Source organism: Callionymus lyra, chromosome 17 (assembly GCF_982586985.1).
Source record: "Callionymus lyra chromosome 17, fCalLyr1.hap1.1, whole genome shotgun sequence".
NCBI lineage: Eukaryota > Metazoa > Chordata > Actinopteri > Syngnathiformes > Callionymidae > Callionymus > Callionymus lyra.
The window spans coordinates 8776504-8797500 of record NC_141834.1 but is presented as its reverse complement, the minus strand read 5'-3'; the positions used below and the strand labels follow the sequence as shown (position 1 = coordinate 8797500).

General features: G+C 36.7%; 1 protein-coding gene across 1 annotated transcript in view; it reads left to right on the top strand.

The window, feature by feature from the left end:
* Positions 1–20997, top strand: part of plcb1l (phospholipase C beta 1-like) — a 153145-nt gene that overhangs the window by 106747 nt on the left and 25401 nt on the right. Inside the window, exons 10-22 of the mRNA XM_087813062.1 lie at positions 6795–6941; positions 8945–9102; positions 10492–10574; positions 10691–10775; positions 16582–16756; positions 17825–17911; positions 18120–18190; positions 19070–19166; positions 19239–19323; positions 19445–19569; positions 19630–19784; positions 19863–20027; positions 20644–20743. Of these exons, the coding sequence (XP_087669188.1) occupies positions 6795–6941; positions 8945–9102; positions 10492–10574; positions 10691–10775; positions 16582–16756; positions 17825–17911; positions 18120–18190; positions 19070–19166; positions 19239–19323; positions 19445–19569; positions 19630–19784; positions 19863–20027; positions 20644–20743 (1533 nt within the window). The remainder of the gene's footprint in view (positions 1–6794; positions 6942–8944; positions 9103–10491; positions 10575–10690; positions 10776–16581; positions 16757–17824; positions 17912–18119; positions 18191–19069; positions 19167–19238; positions 19324–19444; positions 19570–19629; positions 19785–19862; positions 20028–20643; positions 20744–20997) is intronic.

The window sequence follows — 20997 nt, the reverse complement described above, 5'->3', positions numbered from 1 at the left end:
TATTATTAATACTAGTACTATTATTGTTCCTGTTACTATAACTAGTTTTATAATTGTCCTTATTATTGCAGTTGTTGTTGTTGTTGTTACTACTACCATTATTGTTACTGTTTTATTACTATTACTTACTTAATATTATTAATACTAGTACTATTACGGTTCCTGGTACTATTACTATTAATTGCTTATTATTAACTTACTCAATATTATTAATACTCGTACTGTTACTGGTACTATTACTATTACTTGCTTATTATTAACTTACTCAATATTATTAATACTCGTACTGTTACGGTTACTGGTACTATTACTATTACTTGCTTATTATTAACTTACTCAATATTATTAATACTCGTACTGTTACGGTTACTGGTACTATTACTATTACTTGCTTATTATTAACTTACTTAATATTATTAATGCTAGTACTATTACGGTTACTGGTACTATTACTATTACTTGCTTATTATTAACTTACTTAATATTATTAACACTAGTACTATTACGGTTCCTGGTACTAGTACTATAACTTGCTTATTATTAACATACTTAATATAATTAATACTAGAACTATTACTGTTCCTGGTACTATAACTAGCTTTATTTTTATCCTTATTATAGTTGTTGTTGTTGTTACTACTACTTCTGTGCCTGTTTCTATTTATTGTTTTATTATTATTATTAACCTTTTTTAATATTATCATTATCCTTATTATTATTAATATTAGTATTACTATTGTTGTTACTATTATTATTACTATTACTAGTATCGTAAATATTATTAATAATATTATTTATTTTAAATGTACCAAAACTAAAAAAGCTCCAATACAATATAATAGCATGGTCACACATCCACGAGAGGAATGGAGTGAAATTCAAAAGCTGCGATGACTTCACACATCACAGGTTTGATCAGCACATCTGAAACATCTGCTACGTTTGATCCAGATCACAGTATCAGCTCCAACTGTGGCGATCTGAGCGTCTCTGGTGCTGCTGCCCTCCTCGTCTTTAGACAGATTTGCCCATGTGAAGTATTTTGTTTTGCCGGAGGACGAGCAGCCATCTGCTCCGCTCCGGAGTCCAGAGCTCCACAGGCAACCTTCACACACACTTCCACACGCCTCTCTCAAGGACAAGCCTACATATATATGAGGGTTATATTTCTCTAAAAAGTACCTCCCGTGTCCTTTTTCCTTCTTAAGTACCTCAATTCATTCTCTAATATTTGTCACTATTAACTTGTTATTCATGTTCTGTCACAGGATATGAGGAGGAAACAAAACATGCCTGGAAAAATAACTCTCAAACAAGGACAGAAAATCGTTTTTTTCTGTGGTAAAATGACATTAAAGCTCTTTATAGACCCTGGAGTGAAATACTTAGTGGCACTATGGAAAATATTCTATTAGTTTAGAGTTTTAACTGTTTGTCCCTTTGATATTTGACAGCATTGTTTTGTCATCTCCCTATTTTTTTAATCATTTAAAGCATTTGGTCATCAAGGAAATTGTTGGTACGATACATAAATAAATATAATACTACAATATTTTTTACATATAGTGTTGCCTTGTTATGTGTATATGTACATCTCTCTATATTTCCTATTATACATATTTGCAGTGAGCAGAGAAGCAGAATGAGTGCACGAATGCTCCTACCCAGGTGCAAAACAAATAGACTCAGGGACTCATTCATCCCTCGGGCTATTAAATTGTACAATTCTGGGTTCGGGGGCAGGAGTGGAGTGAAAGTATCTGGATGTTCTGTTCCATGTTAGTCTTTGTATCTTTGTCTTTGATGTTTTTCTTTCCTTGACCTATGTCCTTTGTCTTTGTCTTTAGACTTAGATTGTGTCATCTTGTTCTTCCTCTCTATGTTCTTCTTATTTTATTTTTTATGTATTATTTTTTATTGTTTATGAAAAATTGCTGGCTATTGGTAAAAAACAATTTCCCAAAGGAGACCTCCTGAGGGATCAATAAAGTTTTACCTTACCTTACCTTACCTTACCTTATTTAAGAAACCTTTAACAGATGCATATTATCAATAATTAAACTTGATATTTTTATTTAACCTCATCCCAACAATTTAAAATAAATATATTAAATATTTAAAGTATTATTTTAAATGACTTGTACTTCTCTACATTACATTACTTTTGACAATTTATTAACATTTAAAATGGAGAATTCTGACATTAACAGGCGAACTTTAAACTATTTTATGTGACCAAAAACAAAATGTATCTGCAGGTACTTTATCTATTTATTGATTCCTGCAAATTTCAGGTGTTTTTAAAGCTTGTGTCGTACAACTGAAAAGCAACAAAATAGTTTTGAATGAAAAAACTAGCCTTCATAGTCGGATAAAGTCGTTTTCAAACTATTTTTGGGCCTTACTGACCAAAACAGGACGCTTTTAAAAACCATGCTCTTCGTCTCACTCTCTCCCAGTAAACTCAGTCGTGGAGCTGCACTTTGAAGCCGTGTGTAAATCATTCACAGTTTGCCGGTGCCACTAAAAAAGGTGCTAGCTGTTTACAAATATCTTGATTTCAAATCCACGTTGACGACGTAGGGAAGATGTTTGGGGTCACAGCCATGACATCACAGGTTCAACCTTGAGTCCCAGCCCTGATAACACCATTTTCCTCCCTTTCACCCACGACTGTCGTGGGAACCCGGGAGTGTAAATGTGCGACGGTGGCGGCGGTGGCGGCATCGTCGGGTCCCGGTATTCAGCAGGGAGCGAAGCTGCCACGCCGCCGCCAGCCCCGCCGTGGCAGCTTCGCCGTAATTAGTCAAGCGACTCTGCGGAGGGCGGCGCCGCAATAATTAGCATAACGCGACCCGAGGGAACCGCTGTACCCGTCGTCCCGCTTGCATTACTTAGCATATTTAGCATGAGTGTGTGCGCTTGGATCGTGTGAATCCCCCGCAGGTGCGCCGGTGAAAAGATGTGTACTTTCATTTTAGTGTCTGGACGGAGAAATCGTTTGTTTTTTTTTTATTGGTTAATTTATTTATTCAGAGATATTCAACATGCTGGAGCGAAGGAGTGATTACAGCGATCCAGCCAGGCTTAGCACCCGAGACCTTGAGATGAGTCGAGCGTGGAAAAGAACAACTTCAGGGTCGTCCTTTTCTTAAATCCTGAAGCTGCCGTCAGAGCGACGACGGGGAAAATACACGAAGAAACATATCGAGCCGCCCTGAATGTAGATGGAAGATGAGGGCTTGTAAGTGTTGTGAAAAATCTGTTTGAAGGATTAAGCTTCTGAATATGAAGGGATTAATGGAACCCAGAAGATATCAGGAGGGAATAACTTAAGGAGCCGCAGACGTCTTTAAACTTTTGTGGCTTCAAACCCACCATTGTTGCATATAAAGAGAAGAGCTTTGTTTCCTCAAGAGTTGTTTGTTGATTGTGTTAAAGTCTCGAAGCAGCCATAATAGTTTGGAAAACAAACAAGAAGGTCCGTAAATGTCGGACTGTTGTATTGCAATAGTTTGTTTTCGTGTCTAAATAAGAAGGATCTGTCTCGCCTGCAGTTGATACAAAACTCTGCAGAGAGAATTCTCACCTGCTCTAGTAGAAGAACTCACATTTCCCTGATCCTTAAATCTCTGCATTGGCTGCCAGTTTCTTTCAGGATCAGTTATAATTTTCTTGGCCTTTCAGAGTTTTTAGATATGAAGGTATTTTTTATTTATTTTTTTAAACCTGCCATTTTTGCATTAATATTGTTTCTAATATCAAGTTTCAAATCATGATAGAATTGTTTGAAGACACTTGACAGTTCAATAACTATATAAGAGAAAAGAAAAAACGGTTCTAGAGAACCACAGTGATTGAGAGGCAGAAACCTCAAGCAGAACCAGACTCAGTGTTGTGGTCCTTCTGCTTTGATCAGCAGGGGAAATTCTAATAACTTATATTTGACCGCATTGATAAAGTCCAAGTCTTCCGTTCTGGATCCTGAAGCTCATTCTTTGGCAAACACATCCGTGAACTCTTCACAAAAGTCCATTTTGAGCAAGAAAGTAGAGAAAAAAAGCCAAGTATGGAGTATAGTCATCAAAATTAGTTTTTTACATATTGAATTACATTTTGTTGTGTTCAACGCGCCTTTTTTTACCAGTCATGTGACTTTCAAACGCGACAGATGACCTCTTATCTGAGTTGTAGTAAAAAATGTTTAATCTAAATGTGTTTTGAGATGACATTCGACTCCTGATATCAGTTATAAATAAAATGACAAAAATAGAAATAAACATCATGGCAATAAACAACTTTTTTTTTTTATATACTGAATTTAGTAATACATTGAAACAAAAAAATATTGCAAAGAAATTAATATTCATAAGTCCAATGGCGCACATTTACTTCCATACTGGTCTCAAATTATTTCTTATGGGACTCTATTTCAAAGGAGGGGTAGGTGATATTCGAAAACGGTTTTGAATGCAAAAGTCTGACCCCCTTCCTTCAGACTTTCCCCTCAAAAGGTTGAGAAATGGACGGTTTTACAGACTTCTTACCACCCAATCATCTCAGTGGGTTGATTCCACAGTGAAACAATTGATACAGAAAAAAAACACCTTCCTCATATTTACAAGAACAAACAGTTGTGTATGTCTGGAGATGACATCCTGATATCAGAATCAACTGATTACTGATTATTCACTGTTTTTTTTTGTTTTTTTTAAGCGCTAGTTTCCTGGTATGATGTGCTCAGAATAGTTTCACGATTGAAAATTTAGTTCAAATAAGATAAAAATGAGGCGTTAAACTAACTTCTAATCATCTCACGATCTTTAATTGTGTTTTATCTATAACTGGGCCGTACTTTTGAATTTTCAGGAAGGGGGTTTCTTCCCTTTGCGCCCCGTTTACAATCAACAAAAGGAGCCAAAATTTGGAAATACTTCTTAATTAGCATGTAATAAATATGGCTAAAATGTAATTTGTATTTTCATGGGTGTCTTCTCCCCCTCATACGCCCTTCAGTAGTTCACACACAACAATCCATTTTAATTGTCTTGGGCTTTATAGAGTTTTTAGATTTGCACTTACTTTAAAACCTGCCATTTTTGCATTAATATCGTTTCTTGTAAATATATAAGTAAATCCTTAAAGTGTCAAATCATGATAGAATTGTTTGGAGACACATGACAGTACAATAACTACTGTATATAAGAGAAAAGAGAAAAGAGAAAACAGTTCTAGCGAACCACAGTGATTGAGAGTGGCGTGGAAAAACTTTTTTTTAACAGGCAGAAACCTCAAGCAGAACCAGACTCAGTGTGGACGTCCTCCTGCTTTGAACAGCAGGGGAAATTCTAGTAACTTATATTCGACCGCATTGATAAAGTCAAAGTCACAACACATCAATGAACTCTACACAAAAGGTATAAAAGTATATAATCACATGAAAATATTTGATTAGTTAATCATAAGGAATATTAATTTGTAAGCTTTTAAAAAAAGTATTCTTATTATTTTATTTTATATTCTGTCCATTTTGAGCGAGGAAGTAGAGAAAACAAGCCACGTTTGGAGTATATTCATCTTGTTATCATTTGTTTTTTACATATTGAATTACATTTTGTTGTGTTCAACGTGACTTTTTAGCAGTCATGTGACTTTCAAATTCATTCACCTTTTATCTGAGTTGTAGTAAAAAATGTTTCATCTAAATGTGTTTTGAGATGACATTCGACTCCTGATATCAGTTATAATAAAATGACAAAAAATCGAAATAATCATCAGGGCAACAAACAACTTTGAATTGTTTTTCAACTGAATTTAGTAATACATTGAAACAAAAAAACAGGGCTTGAATTGTTATGCTTTTTCAAATTGAAAGTCTGATTTATGTTAGAAATTAATGTTCATAAGTCCAAAGGCGCACAGTTACTTCCACACTGGTCTCAAATGATTTCTTATGGGACTCTATTTTAAAGGAGGGGTAGGTGATATTGGAAAACAGTTTTGAATGCAAAAGTCTGACCCCCTTCCTTCAGACTTTCCCCTCAAAGGGGGCGTGAAAATGGACAGTTTTTACAGACTTCTTACCATCCAATCATCTCAGTGGGTTGATTCATACGATGATCATTTCCACAGTGAAACAGATGATCCAGAAAAAAAAACACCTTCCTCATCTTTACAAGAACAAACAGTTGTGTATGTCTGGAGATGACATCCTGATATCAGAATCAACTGATTAATGATTATTCACTGGGGTTTTTTTGTGCTAGTTTCCTGGTATGATGTGCTCAGATGGGTTTCACGATTGCAAGTTTAGTTTAAACAAGATAAAAATGAGGCGTGAAACTAACTTTTAATCATCTCACTATCTTTAACTGTGTTATATCCAGAACTGGACCGTACTATTGAATTTTCAGGAAGGGGGTTTCTTCCCTTTGCGCCCCTTTTTCAATCAACAAAAGGAGCCAAAATTTGAAAATACTTTTTACTCAGCAATAAATGTGGCTAAAATGTAATTTATTTTTACAAGGGGTTTTCTTTTGTCCCTCTTATACACTCTTGTTGTGAGTGTCCACACACTCATTTTCAAGCTATTTCGGGAGTTTTAGTTCACATAGCAACACATGATCTTTGTGTTCGTGTCGCTCCGGCTGAAGAGAAAAGACTGTGGTAAACAACATTTATCAGTAGAGTTCCATTTGTATCCATCTGAAAACCTAATGCACACCCGGGGAAGAGCATTAAGTCATCCCTCATGTTGAATCTGAGGGTTGTTCTTTTTTTTTCCTCTCCCGCAGGTCAGATCTCGGTGGAAGGATTCGCTCGATACCTGAACGGCGAGGAGAACAGCATCATCCCTCCCGAGAAGTTGGACCAGAGCGAGGATATGACGTTCCCTCTTCCCCACTACTTCATCAACTCCTCCCACAACACGTACCTCACAGGTAATTCCACTTTACAGCGACACACTCGCGGAACGCAAGCGAGCGAACAGATGACTCGCTCCTCCGGTCGCGCTAGTCATTACTCTCGAACATCACGCCAGTCAGTCAAATGTGATGGGCACGTCTCAGCGTCACCTGTGAAGAGGTTATCTAATCATAGTCAGGCTTCCTTGACATTCATGAGTCATTTTCCGGCGCGAGTCGCAGTCACCGGCTGCCCGACAAAAACAACACAGTCCAGATTATAATTCAGATGTGTCAATCTTTTCTGGGGGTTTCTGGAGGATTTCAAGTGAATCCCATTTCCTCTGACAAAAGGAATTTGGGGGAAACAACAGGCTTGTGGGATAATGAAGAAATGTCAACATAGCAGCAGTTTTTGGAACGAGATGGCAGGAGAAGCAGCGGAAGAGATTTTATGCAGGTGGGAAAGAGTAATCCCAGGGATTATGATGTTGCCTGCAATGTGTTTTTTTGTTTGTTTTTTGAGTGTCTAGAAGGAATGAGAGGCTCAGTTTGCGTAGTTTCTTCAGAGAAGTTCTTAATGTGAAAGCATAATTACGGCTCTAATGGAGGTGATACGTCTTTATTGTCTCACCACGCGTTAATATCAGCCTGTCGCCTGGTAATGTGTGAGATATTTTCACCTTCATTAAATATGCGCCGTCTTTTTTTTATATTTATTCCTTCAGCAGACAAATCATCTGCACGTCAAGCATAATTATCAAGGAGAGCCAGGAGCAGAACACAGATTAAGATACCAAACAAACAATTTATTGACAGTCCCAAAACAAGCTATACTAAAAACAATTCTAAATGAATCAAACTAATCCAAAAAATGAAGAGGTCTAAAAAAAAAGGATGAAAAACAGAAACTGAGTAACCAAAAATGCTGTCACAATGTCCAGGAAAAATCCTGAAGCCAAAATATCAGTTACGAAGAAGAGTGAGTTTGCAAATCAGAATTGGAAGACGAGCTGACGCAGGTCTATGGAAAGTCCAGCGTATATAAAGGATTATTAAATATTGCGGGCAGCTGTGACGCTCCCGCCACACACCATCATGGAACTGCTCCCTATGCTGCAGGGAAACAACGGGAGAAACGTCCATACAAAATAAAACATAACACTGTACTTCTACAGTTAATTGCTACATATTTCATGCATCGTAAAGTCCTTTCTATAAAATAAATAAATAGAAAAACAGGAAGTTGTTCATTGTCTCGCTCTAATTTTAATTAAGCTTAATATTTGATCATTTTAACAATTAAAAATATCTGAGCTATCAAAGTAGTGTTTCAGATGTCACTTGTAAAACACAAACAGCAGGAGGGGAAAAAGAAAGAACTGCAGCTCTTGTATCTTTTTTAATTCTTTTTTTATCATCTGTGACATGGACGGATATTTCTTGGACGTTTTCATTTGTTAGCAAATCACCAAATCCTTGGCAGATGTAATAGACATTATAACCAACCCTTGACGTAGACCTTTGGCTTCATTTATGAGGTCAGAGTCAAACTCTAATGCATTTGTAAATTGAACTTGCAGGAAATTTTGTTATAAGTCCTAGTAAAACTAGAACTCATCTTGTAGAGACAGCTGACAGCTGAATAACAAAATGTATTTGTATAATTTATGCACAATTAAATTCTGACTATTACCTTTCAGATACTATATTTGTTGGACTGTGTGTCCTTTTTTTGTATTTTTGAATAGAATGTAAATACAAAATTAATTAATGTACTTGTCATGACAAATGACAGATTTCTTTATTTTGTCATTGTTTTCTTGGCTTTTAATGGACAGTTTCAAGTTGCAGTTTTATAGTCAATGTTTTTGTTAGATTTGTAAGATTAATCTAAAGCATCAATAAATTATATTGACAAAATAAAAGGTTCATCTCAACCAAATTCTTTGTTCTGTATGAAAAATAACGGGAGTTTATTCAGGAAATATGTCGCTGTGATGAAATGTGGATAAAGGTTTTCACACTTCGCTCCACAGCCGGACAGCTCGCTGGAAGCTCTTCCGTGGAAATGTACAAACAAGTCCTCCTCTCCGGGTGTCGCTGCATCGAACTGGACTGCTGGAAGGGTCGCACCACAGAAGAAGAACCCGTCATCACTCACGGCTTCACCATGACCACTGAGATCTCCTTCAAGGTAATCCCAGCATGATTTATGGTGATTTAAAGAGGCTTTAAAATACTGATTTACATCCTAGAAAACATGTAAAAAGGTTATTAAAATAAGTGGACCTTGGATCAGTTTAATGTTGGTATTATATATACGGACCGACCTTTGTAATAAAAACAGTTTAAATAAATCATATAGAGTTTGTGTTCCAATCGTTTTTCTATTTTATAGATTTATTTGTTAAATAAACTTGACTATAATGAGTGTCTTGACGTTTCTAGAGTCACAGGCTAATGTTAGTTCAGTGAAAATACCATCTTTCAGACAGTAATAATCAATAAAACTGATTTTTAATCATAATCATCTGTTTTAATAGAACAGATTATTATTGTTGTTATTGTTATTATTAATATTACTAGTATCATTATTTATATTAGACATATTATTATTATTATTTATTTTTAATGCGCAAAAACTGAAAAGCTCCAATACAATGTAATTGCAAAGGTTAGTCCTGGAAGTTGCTCTTTTGATTTAATACCGTTTTATGCGTCGTTTCTTTTCAATTTTGAATTATATTTTTTTCAGGTTTTTATGGCTTTTATTTTATATTTTTATATATACTTAAAAAGGATTTCAAAGATTTTTCCACAAAACTGTATCGACTATTTATATATAAAATGTTAGTTTTTTTGTCTTGCAAATCATATTTAATGCGTTCAAGTTCAACAATATGAGTTTATAATACTATAATATAATATAATATAATATAATATAATATAACATAATATAACATTATATAATATAATAATTTAATAGTCTTTTTACATTTTTTCTGTTACAATTAAACTTCTGCCCTCTAGATGGCAGCAGTCCTCCGCCACTAAATGAACATTGAAAGCCTTCTAGGTCCCAGCGATGACTGAGGACGAGAGGATACAGTCAACTCCAGCAGCTTTTAAAGCTGATGTTTGGACATATTTTCAAAATAAAACAAAAGAGTCATGTGGTCTGTACATTCTGCAACACCAGAGTCAAGTACTCGACAATACTACAAATATATCCTTGTTACTACAGTATCACAATATATTGTATTGTGATACGTATCGTATCACCAGATTCTTGCCAATAAACACCACTAGTGTCAAATATGAGGACAATTCCATATTTCCAGGGAAAGCACAGTAATTATTTTAAATATAAATGATAAAGAACATATCTTCAAGGGTTCCCAGTCTCAGCTACAAGTGTATAACCTTCCTTTTAAACTCGTGTTAGGCAGCAGCCACAGAAATAAAGATGAAGCAGGCGTTTGTAAAGAGGAAGGTCGAGAGGGAAATAATTGCTTCATAAAAATGTTCTTTGAAAGAACGTGTTAATGTGTTGAACTATAACCATTTTTTTTGTGTCTTGCAGGAAGTGATCGAGGCCATTGCAGAGTGTGCCTTCAAGACCTCCCCGTTCCCCATCATCCTGTCTTTTGAGAACCACGTGGACTCGTGAGTCTTTGTTTGAACTGTCAATAGCCTCAGTTGACATCTTTAGATTCAACATTTAAAAAGAAAAATAATTGTGTCGACGGCAGAATCTCATTTGTGTGTTTGATCGCTCACAGACCGAAGCAGCAGGCCAAGATGGCAGAGTACTGTCGGTCAATATTTGGAGACGCATTACTGACTGAACCTCTGGAGAAATATCTGGTGAGTACATAAGCTCGGCTCACACACACACCGTCTTCTCTCTGTCTCTCACACACACATGCAACATGAGAGCAATTAGATACAGATATCTTCATGAAGACGTACAAAAAAAAAGAATGACCTCCAACATCCTGACCCACGTGACGTTTGTAAAACCTGCTCCTCATTTATATAAACAGTGAAAAAATACCTTTTGCTGGATCATTCGTGTTGTCATTTCTACTGACGGCTAAAGTGTGTGTGACGCACATTAATCACACAAACACATTAACTGTTGTCAGTCTGTGTTTAATCGTCGGCTTTGTTTACCTACTTTAGCTTGTTTATTAGCTCCACACTGTTATTAATCTCATGATGCATAATTACCAGACACAACCGGTTCTCGTGTGTAATTAGACTGTCACAGTGTTTTTAACTCTGGTGTTTTTGAACAATTTTTTTGTTGCCATGTTTTCTTGTTTTATAAAGAGGAGGACGGTATCATCAAAGATTTATCCATCGTGATACTCATCTATCATTTCCTATATTATACATTTTTCTCATCATGAACCAGCACTGTGACGGCACATACATCCAAGGACCTTATTTCTCATGACTTCATGAAGAGCATTTATTAAAATCAATATATTTTGATTAAGATTGTTGTTATCTGTCACGGCATAAAAAGTATCAAGACCGGAAATTAAACCCGCTTTATACCTTGTGTTATCTCAGAAGGCCTTAGGGTCACCCTGACCCTGAGATAACACAGGGGTTAATTATATTTTGTCCCTAGCATTAGCAGAAATGTGGAATGAATACAATTTGAAATGACAGGGACATAATAGTTGATAAACTATTGCATTCTCCGTTCTATAAAGTAAATTTAACTTTTTTTGTGTATTTATTTATGTTTTTGCAAATGCAGAGATTTTTACAAGTAAGTAAGTAATATTTATTTGTATAGCGCTTTTCGAGACCAGGGTCACAAAGCGCTTAAACAATCAAAACAATACTCAAAATACATACTTTAAAGATCAAGATAATACTCAGCCGAATTAATATATTATGTAACCTTCCTTTGACCTGATGGAAAAACGAAAAAGGAACACAAGAAAGCATACAGACCTTTCTGGGCGTAGTTTCAGTGTGTCTGCCCAATCAAATGAGGCGGATCTGTTTTGTGGAGTTCCTCAAGGTTCTGTTCTGGGTCCTTTAGTGTTTTTGCTGTACTTGATTCCCCTGGTTAAAATCATTCAGAGATTTCCTGTCTACTGACTCCTTTAGGAAACATCTGAAGACATTTTTATTCGTTCAGGCTTTTCATTGTTTCTCTGAGACTCCTGTGCTTGTCTCAGTGTTATCTTGATCTTTTAAGTATATCTTTTATTGTCTATTGTTTTGATTGTTTAAGCGCTTTGTGACCCTGGTCTGGAAAAGCGTTCTACAAATATTAATGACTTACTTACTTACAATATTAAAAAAAAAAAGTTTTATCACAATCTCCTTGGGGGAGGTAATAAAAGATCGAACCTATGACTTAAGCCATGACATCCAGCTCTTCCTCTGTTTCTATGTGGCCCTCATAAATTATAAAACTTTTCATCTTGAAAGTTGTTTTTTTTCAGTTTAATAGTTAAATAAATCCTGCTTCATCAATATAACTATGAATTGGTTTAAGGGCGTAAAATGTTTTCCTGTTTTACATTTTTAATAAATGATGTAAAATTAAAAAATTTAATACAAATGTGTATATTTTGAAATTCTGTGAATGTTTCAGGCATAACATTTACATACTGTAGATATTTACTATTTATATCAAAGATATATTGTTTTTCAGGGACGATTCCCAATTTAAAAAAAAAAAAAATGTATGTAATATACAATAGTATTTGGTCATTGATGTGTTGAATTTGGTCCCCTTGACTGTTCTTAAAGGTAACGACAATGCAACACAGCGCCCCCTTTAGCTTCCTCCACGCAGTGGTCAGGACCTGTAGCGGTTCACCTGGCAGCACCTCTGAACATTAGTATTCATCTGCATGGCCTCTTTGTTGTCTCTGCTGAGTGCAAACAAGAGGCGTCCCAGATTAAATGTTCAGACAAAAGTGTTTTTGCACTCTAATCCAAACGTGGCTTTTTCTTGGCAGCCCTTTATCTGGTCTCCTCGCTGTTTCCATGGCTACCTGTCAAAAGCTTGCTTTGTCCCTTTGTGGCCAAACTCCCTCCCCAAAGGCGTCTTAGTGTTTAATGACGCAGACGTTTGTGCGAAGACGTCGACACTTGTCTCACACACACACACACACACACACACACACACACAGGTGGTGGTGCGTCTGGCAGGTTTTGACTTCAACTTCCTGCCTTCCGCGTCGCCCACTGGGGACGTCTTATCGCCGCGATGTTGCTCCTCGGAAGCGGCCCCCCGACTTCCCCGGCAGTTCTGGTGCCGCATTATCTCCGGTCACAGTCGCCCTCCACCCCCCCCCCACCACCGCCACCACCGCTGGGAATTACCAGCTCTCTAGCCCGGGTTTGACATTGAAGCATTATCAGGGAGAAATCCTTACGAGGAGGAGGAGACGCCAGAAGTCAGCGACGGGGGGAAAGTGATGTTGAGGATTCAGATGTCTTTCGCTGAGCATGTAATGAGTGGGAAAGGTGAGAGCAATGACAGCCACTCCCCACCGGCAACTGCAGCGTATCGAATTGGATATCAGCTCCTCGGGTCCTCCAGGGGGCGGCGGGGGGGCCGGGCTCGATCGGTTAATAAGGGCTCGATTGGTTCCCGACTGAGCCCAGGGTGCGAGGAAAGCGGATTACGGTTCTACCAGAAAACTCTAACCTTGGGTGCTTCGCTAAACTGACTCTTTTCAATGATACGCCTTTAAAAAATGCTGCATATTCCCCACTGACGTTCCAAATAGTGAGTATGACTGAAGGTCATATGTTCAAGGTCACCGGAAAATACACTTTTACTCTGACTATTGAATAGTCAGACATATTAATCACAGTAGAACTCTCTAGGAGGTGAAACGTATATCTTTTTGATAGTTGTATCTCGAGATATTTGAACCTCATGACATTCACTTCTAGAGTTATTTTGATGCACAAGTTCATGATGCTTGAGCTTAAAAGGTCATATTCTCCAGTAGTGATAATGAATCTCGAAGTTAAACTAACTGTAGTTCTTTGCTTGAGCCACTAGATGGCGATCAATCAATCAAGTCAGTTCATCTTTATTGCCATGGTTACAGGTGGATTTATGGAAAATGTTAGTTCCACAGTCCGGCAGTAGTTCAAGGTATTCAGTTTAAGAGTTATTTCAAATTCTTTTGCTTTAGTTAAAAAATCAGTTTTCAGGAAATAAAACTGCATAATACAATTCCAGGAGTCACAATGAAATCTAAAAAAAAAAGTTGAACTTTAGATAAATGTATGATCTGAGTATTTATTATCAATTCATAACCGTATTCTTAACTTTAAAAACACGTGTGTGTTCTGGTCTTTTCTTAACTAAACTGCAACAACACAATCGAAAACTTACAGTAACACATTCGTCAACCTTAAAGCTGTAAAATCAAGTATATTTGTAATTGTTTGGATACATTTAATTTATGTTAAAATGATCATTAGTCCTAAAAAAAAAGAGAATTAAATAAATAATGACCCAGCCTAGACTTGGTGTCCAAACTTGTTCAAAAAATGGCTATATATAAATATTCTTTATTATAATTTTTTCTGAGAATTTGGTTAAAATCTGTTGATCCGTTTTTGAGTTATTTAGGCAGAGGTGCTCACAACAAAACCCTGTCATTTTAACCACCATCCCTGCTTATACATACAGTATATGAAACACACAAACACCAGGCTGGTGAAACCCTTTTGTCTTGCAATGCATGCTGGGATTCATCATCACCATTTTCTAATGGTGTGAAAGTTGTGGTGTGGAATGAAAAAAAGTATTTGGATGACGTATGTTTTGCGTCACTTTCACCGTCATCAGGGTTTTAAGGAGAGGAGGCATGAAAGCCTTGACTGGTGTTTGAACTGAACTTCTGTGGTTCATTGATCAGGTTTTCTTCAAGTCATATAAGACGTCAGCAGAAAAAATAATTTCTTACGAGTTTTTTTCTTATATGTTGGATCAACACTGACTATGATGTAATATTAATACAGCTAAACTCAGAAAGTCTATAAATTAATCAAATATTTTGCACAACTAAGAGAATTAGTTTGTGGGTAAAATAGTGTTAAAATGTAGAACTTCTGGTCTCAATGTCAATGGGTTTTGTGTGGTTTTTTTTACCGGAAGTTGACAGAGAGTTGGAATCAAAGGTGCAAATCCTGTTGAAGTCAAAAACCCGACACTTCCCCTGTTCATTGAGTTTTGAATTAAATTTAGGGAAAACAATTGTTTTTGTTTTATTTATATTAAATGTGATGAATTGCGATTGATTAATTAAGAAATAATGATTACTCTTTTTTAATGTTTTAATCTCTATCTTTTATCTGGTTTGAACTTGTGTTTTTGTACAACCTTTGTTGTGTTGTTCTTCTTATGGTTGAGTTGTCGGGAGGGAAACACTTGTCAGTCACACCCTGAAGTGGACATTTATTAGTCAGGTTATAATACTTGTTTTTATTATTATTTGTTAACTTCCAATACTAAATATAGACAAACCCTAATGTTTACATTTTTATTGTCTAATGATTTAGACAAAAGATCAGGGCAATATTTGTACTTGCTGTTGAAAAAAGGGATTCAAAAACAGAAGATTTGGGATTATTTTCAGTGTATCTCTTACTTTTCAGAATTATAGGCAAAACTGTACATCCATTTTAATGAAGCGAATGGAGCTCTGGTTTATCTTCTCCCAAAAAGACACTTAAAAACATCCCAATTCGTCCATGGTACTCGTCCGTAACGTCCATCTTGTATTGAAGCCTCGAAATTAGAAATTGTTCCTGTAAAGATTGAATAAGTCTTTATTTTAAGCTTGTTTTTAGCAGACGTTGCTAGGCTAGCAGCTAACGTCTTCCGCGCTGACACCTGCAATGTGTTTCAATGAGCAAAGACGTCAGGTAGGAACTGAGAGACTGATAACTTCTGCCACAAACGTAAAATATTATAATATTAATTAAGTTTTTAGAAACAATTCCTCTCGTCAAGGCTTCAACACAAGAAAGGAAGTTAAAGATTAATTTAGGCATTATGGAGGTATTTGGATGTTTTCAAATGTGTCTTTTAGACAAGATGAAGACAAAGGCAACTGAGCCCCAATTGCTACATTAAAATGAACAAACATTTATGTATATAACTCTAACAATAACAGATGACTCTGAAAATAATCCCAACGCTTAGTCGACATGAAGGTGAGTAAATAATGAGTGAAGTTTGAACTTTAGGTGAACTTTAATGTTTATAACTGCATCTGTTCAGAACAATACATCGCTTTATGAATACATTTCTATTTCTCTATTTTTCTTCAATCTTTTCTTTTTCCATAATCATAAAAAAAGAAGTTGAGGAAGTTCCTCAGTTATTGTTCATTATATTGTTTTGATTGTTTAAGCGCTTTGTGACCCTGGTCTGGATAAGCGCTATATAAATACAAATTACTTACTTACTTACTTATATTAAAATGAATCAGTTAATCTTTTCTTTAATCTCTTTACATTATTAAATGAGATACGTTGTTGTGAATAAGAACAAATGTGTGTATTTGTTGAGGATCAACAGGGGAATTTGTCACTTTAATACCCCAATAGTTTCTATTTATAACTTGTATTTTTCTTAAAATCTCTTTGTTTTCACCCCCTGCAGCTGGAGTCCGGCGTTCCCCTGCCCAGCCCGATGGATCTGATGGGCAAGATCCTGGTGAAGAACAAGAAGAAGCACCACAAGACGGACGGCAGCACCAAGAAGAAGCTGTCGGAGCAGGTGTCCAACACCTACAGCGACTCGTCCAGCGTGTGCGAGCCGTCCTCCCCCAGCGCAGGTACTGCCTCCTCCGGGGAGCGCTTCGCTCGCCAAGTGCCTCCTCGTGAGGGTCTGCTCTCGGCTTCCGAGCAGCCACGAAAAGTGAATCAATGACGCTAAACAGTCCTTTTGTTGATCATCCATCACTTTCATGAGCCACTACATCAACACTGTGTTATTGGCTGCTGCGTTCACTTGCTGTCAGGCAACCACAGGCGTCCTAAACACAAGTGACCCGAAGTTTATGCCTAAAATTACATTAATTGCATATTAAAATCACATTATTTTAACTGATTATTATCTTCATAAATTGCATCCTATTACAATATTCCGAGTTTTTATTTTATTTTTTATGTCACCTATACGGTTGGGACACACCGATGGGACCACACTGCCCCCTAGTGTAAGCCGCGGAGAAACGCATTCCATTGAAACCTTTGCAGATTTCTTCTGCGATATTTACTTTTCAGGCGAAAACAAGAACACTGAGACGTTTGTTTTTAATCGAGATATATAAAGTTTAATATAGTTTACCTTAACTGATCTTAAAATAAATCCAAAGCCAAATGAAATACTGACAATTACACTTTTAAGTAGCTCTATTTAATATTTTATAACTCCAAATTTGTGTTTCTTTGTAGCTCAGAACTAAAAAACACTTATATTTGCACTTGATAACTGATCATTTTTGGTCAAATAAATGTTACAAATGAATGTGTTCGATAAAGATATTTAAATAAAATAACTTTTAGTTACATAATAAATTGTTAATGAAGTAAACGACCTACATTTATAAGTATTTTTAAAGTCATAAATCAAGTTTGCTTGGATTAAAAAATATATATTTATATTTGAACAGCCCATGAGCTACATCAGAGGAAAGATCTATTCTATCCTGACCAACAAGCATCAGGATTATTAAAACCTTCGTTAAGTCTTCATCCTAAAGTTGCTGATGTTCCAGCTCAGCTTAAAACAAAATAAGCATAAATGCTTTTTGAATTTTGACTTCCTGGATTAAAGTCCCTCACAAATCACCCTGGTCTCAGTTGATCTTCATGTTCAAAAGTGTCTCTCCTCCACTCAGGTTCCACCAAAGAGGACGGAGCTGATTCCTCGCAGCCGGCTGAAGGAGCCGAGCTCAGTCTGAGGCCACAGGGCAGGAAGTCCATCGGTGAGTCATCCCTAGAACATGACCTGGATGAGGATCAGACGCTCAAAAGAACTCTCATTAGAAGCTCTTTGAAGTCATGGATCGGACGATAGAATTCATTCCGCCGTGTCAGCGTGACCTCTGGCGGAAATATGAAGTGGATCTCCTACGATGACGCACTATGATCAATGTACGCATGACTCTTGTTTCCTTCATCTTGTTTGTTCAGGTGAGGTGGAGGCCGAGAGCGAAGATGAAGACGACGACGACGACGACTGTAAAAAGGGGTCGATGGACGAGGTTTGTATTCAGTCACACTTTGAAGCTTTGAAAACATCAATGAATAATTCACTTTAAGGTTATTCTCTTCATCTCTGTTGTCATGTCAACAAAGTATGAACAGTGTTTAATAAATATTACAGCCAAAAATATCATTATATTTATACTATATTGGAAATATCATATTAATACGTTTTGTCCATAGACCTTTTATGATTTAATATTTAATCTTAGCTTCTTTTTTTTTTCTTAATACAATTATACTTTCGTTATAGCGTTTGAGCTTTTGTTTTTTCTTTGTTGTAAGACTTATCTTATTTTATCCCTTCTTGATTTTGGGTTGAAGCCCCTCAAGTCAATATGGAGGCAGTTTTGTTTCTTTATTATCCAATTTACTTTGAAGCGGAGCTCCAAAAAACAACAACAACAAATACCTTTTCGAAAGTTTTTGTCTTCAATAAAATAAATAAACTTCAAAACTTTATCAACTTATTAATTATTTTTTTTAAATACGGAAAACTTGTTTGACTTCAATAAATTGAAAAAGGCTTCAAAACTCTTAATTGAAGCAACTTGTTTGGGATTTAATCATTTAGACACAAATGTTCTACCAAATGAGACACAAATAGAAGATTCAAGCGACTTTTCTTTTTTAATTGAAAATTAAAAGCAACTTCTTTCTTGATTGGATAATAAAGAAACAAAACTAGCCCCATAGTACATTTTTTATAGCTCGTTTATCGATTGCACTGATGCGACTTTCTTTTGTTTGTATGCACTGCCCCCTACTGCCGATATAGGCGAATTGCCTTTTTTTTGCGACAACAGTTCCAAAAATCAATGAACCATCAGTAAAAAAAAAAAATTCCAAGTAACATGTATTGTCTCTGCCATGCTCAGGGGACCGCGGGCAGCGAAGCGTTCGCCACAGAAGAAATGTCCAACCTGGTCATCTACATCCAGCCGGTCAAGTTCAACAGCTTCGAGGCGTCCAAAAGTACGTCCGTTGATCTTTAAGTTGATCACAGACTTAATAACCACCTTTATTTCTTATCTTCCTCTTTGACAGAAATCAACCGCAGCTACCAGATGTCGTCCTTCGTCGAGACAAAAGCTTTGGAGCAGCTCACAAAGTCGCCCGTGGAGTTCGTCGAGTATCTTTTTGAGATTTAAAATGAAATAAAAACGTGTTAAAGTCGATCAATCATGTGTATTTAAAGTGTTTCTCCTCATGATCCAAACACAAGTGACTTCTTCCTGAGTGGCTTCGTTCAGATACAACAAACTGCAGCTGAGCAGGATCTACCCGAAGGGAACCCGGGTGGACTCGTCCAACTACAACCCGCAGCTCTTTTGGAACGCCGGCTGCCAGCTGGTGGCGCTCAACTTCCAGACCATCGGTAAAGCAGCTTCCCCACAGGAGGTTTTTGAGTAGAGTTGGTAACGAAGGTCGTCCACAGATCTGTCCATGCAGCTCAACCTGGGCATGTACGAGTACAACGGAAAGTGCGGCTACCGGCTCAAACCGGAGTTCATGAGGCGACCGGACAAACACTTCGACCCGTTCACGGAGAGCACGGTGGACGGGATCGTCGCCAACACCCTGTCGGTCAAGGTGAACCCTCAACCCTCTGAGTTTTTTTAAAGTTTACCAAATCCCATTTTTTTTATTAATTGTTTCATCTACGTCCAGATCATCTCGGGACAGTTTCTCTCGGACAAGAAGGTGGGAACTTACGTGGAGATGGACATGTTCGGTCTGCCCGTGGACACCAAGAGGAAGGCCTTCAAGACCAAGACCTCGCAAGGGAACGCCATCAACCCGGTCTGGGAGGAGGAGGCCATCGTCTTCAAGAAGGTTTGATCAAAAATGATGCTTTTTAAGAGAAATAATTGTGGAATAGACATGAAACTAAGTAGATTTGTTGACTCACATTGAATCCAGTGGATGTTGTGACCAAAAAAAAAAGTGGTGGGATATTCCATTTCCACACGAGGGGCCACACTTGATACAGGGGCTGTGCTGAGGGGCCAACAAGCAAATATCGGAGCGAAAAGTGTAAAATCCAAGTGTACTAACATGTTGACCCTTTTGTTTTCTAAACAGTCTCTATTAAAAATCATGTCTTTAAAACATTTTTTTATATTCTTGAAGGGCAATACATACTAGGCAGAAAGAAAAAAATTAAAAAGTCAAATCTAAAGAATAGTTATTAATAATAGAAATAAATAACAAAATAATGTTTAGTTTCTACGTGATCTTTGATCTTATTGGGGTCTTTTAAAGATGAAAAAAAGTTTTTAAAACAAAGAAGACGGAAAACTATTTTGACACGTTGGCATTGTTGACAGTGTAGACATGTTTAAACTTTAGACAACATTTTTTTATATATTTCACTTTGACTCCTAAGATCATTGTTGTGTAACAAAGTGTTTTATTAAATTAATTTTGTGTTATTGTCTCGATGCTGCAGGTGGTTCTGCCCACACTGGCGTCTCTGAGGATCGCCGTGTTTGAAGAGGGAGGAAAGTTCATCGGCCACAGAATCATACCTGTGTCGGCCATCCGTCCAGGTGAGTCGTCCGCCCTGAACAACATTAGATGAATCATTATTGTGTGTTGGTATTATTACATTTCAATTCACTGTACTGATTGATTAATGCATTTAAATGGCTGAGTTCAGTGAGAGGGGGTGAGACAGAGACCGTTCTAAAAGAGTAAAAAACAAGTTGACTGTAATGGTGAAAAAATAAATACATTTAATTTAATTTTAGTCTGAAGTCAAGTTTAACATTGTTGTTTGCGTGTCTTATTATTACCTTTGGGT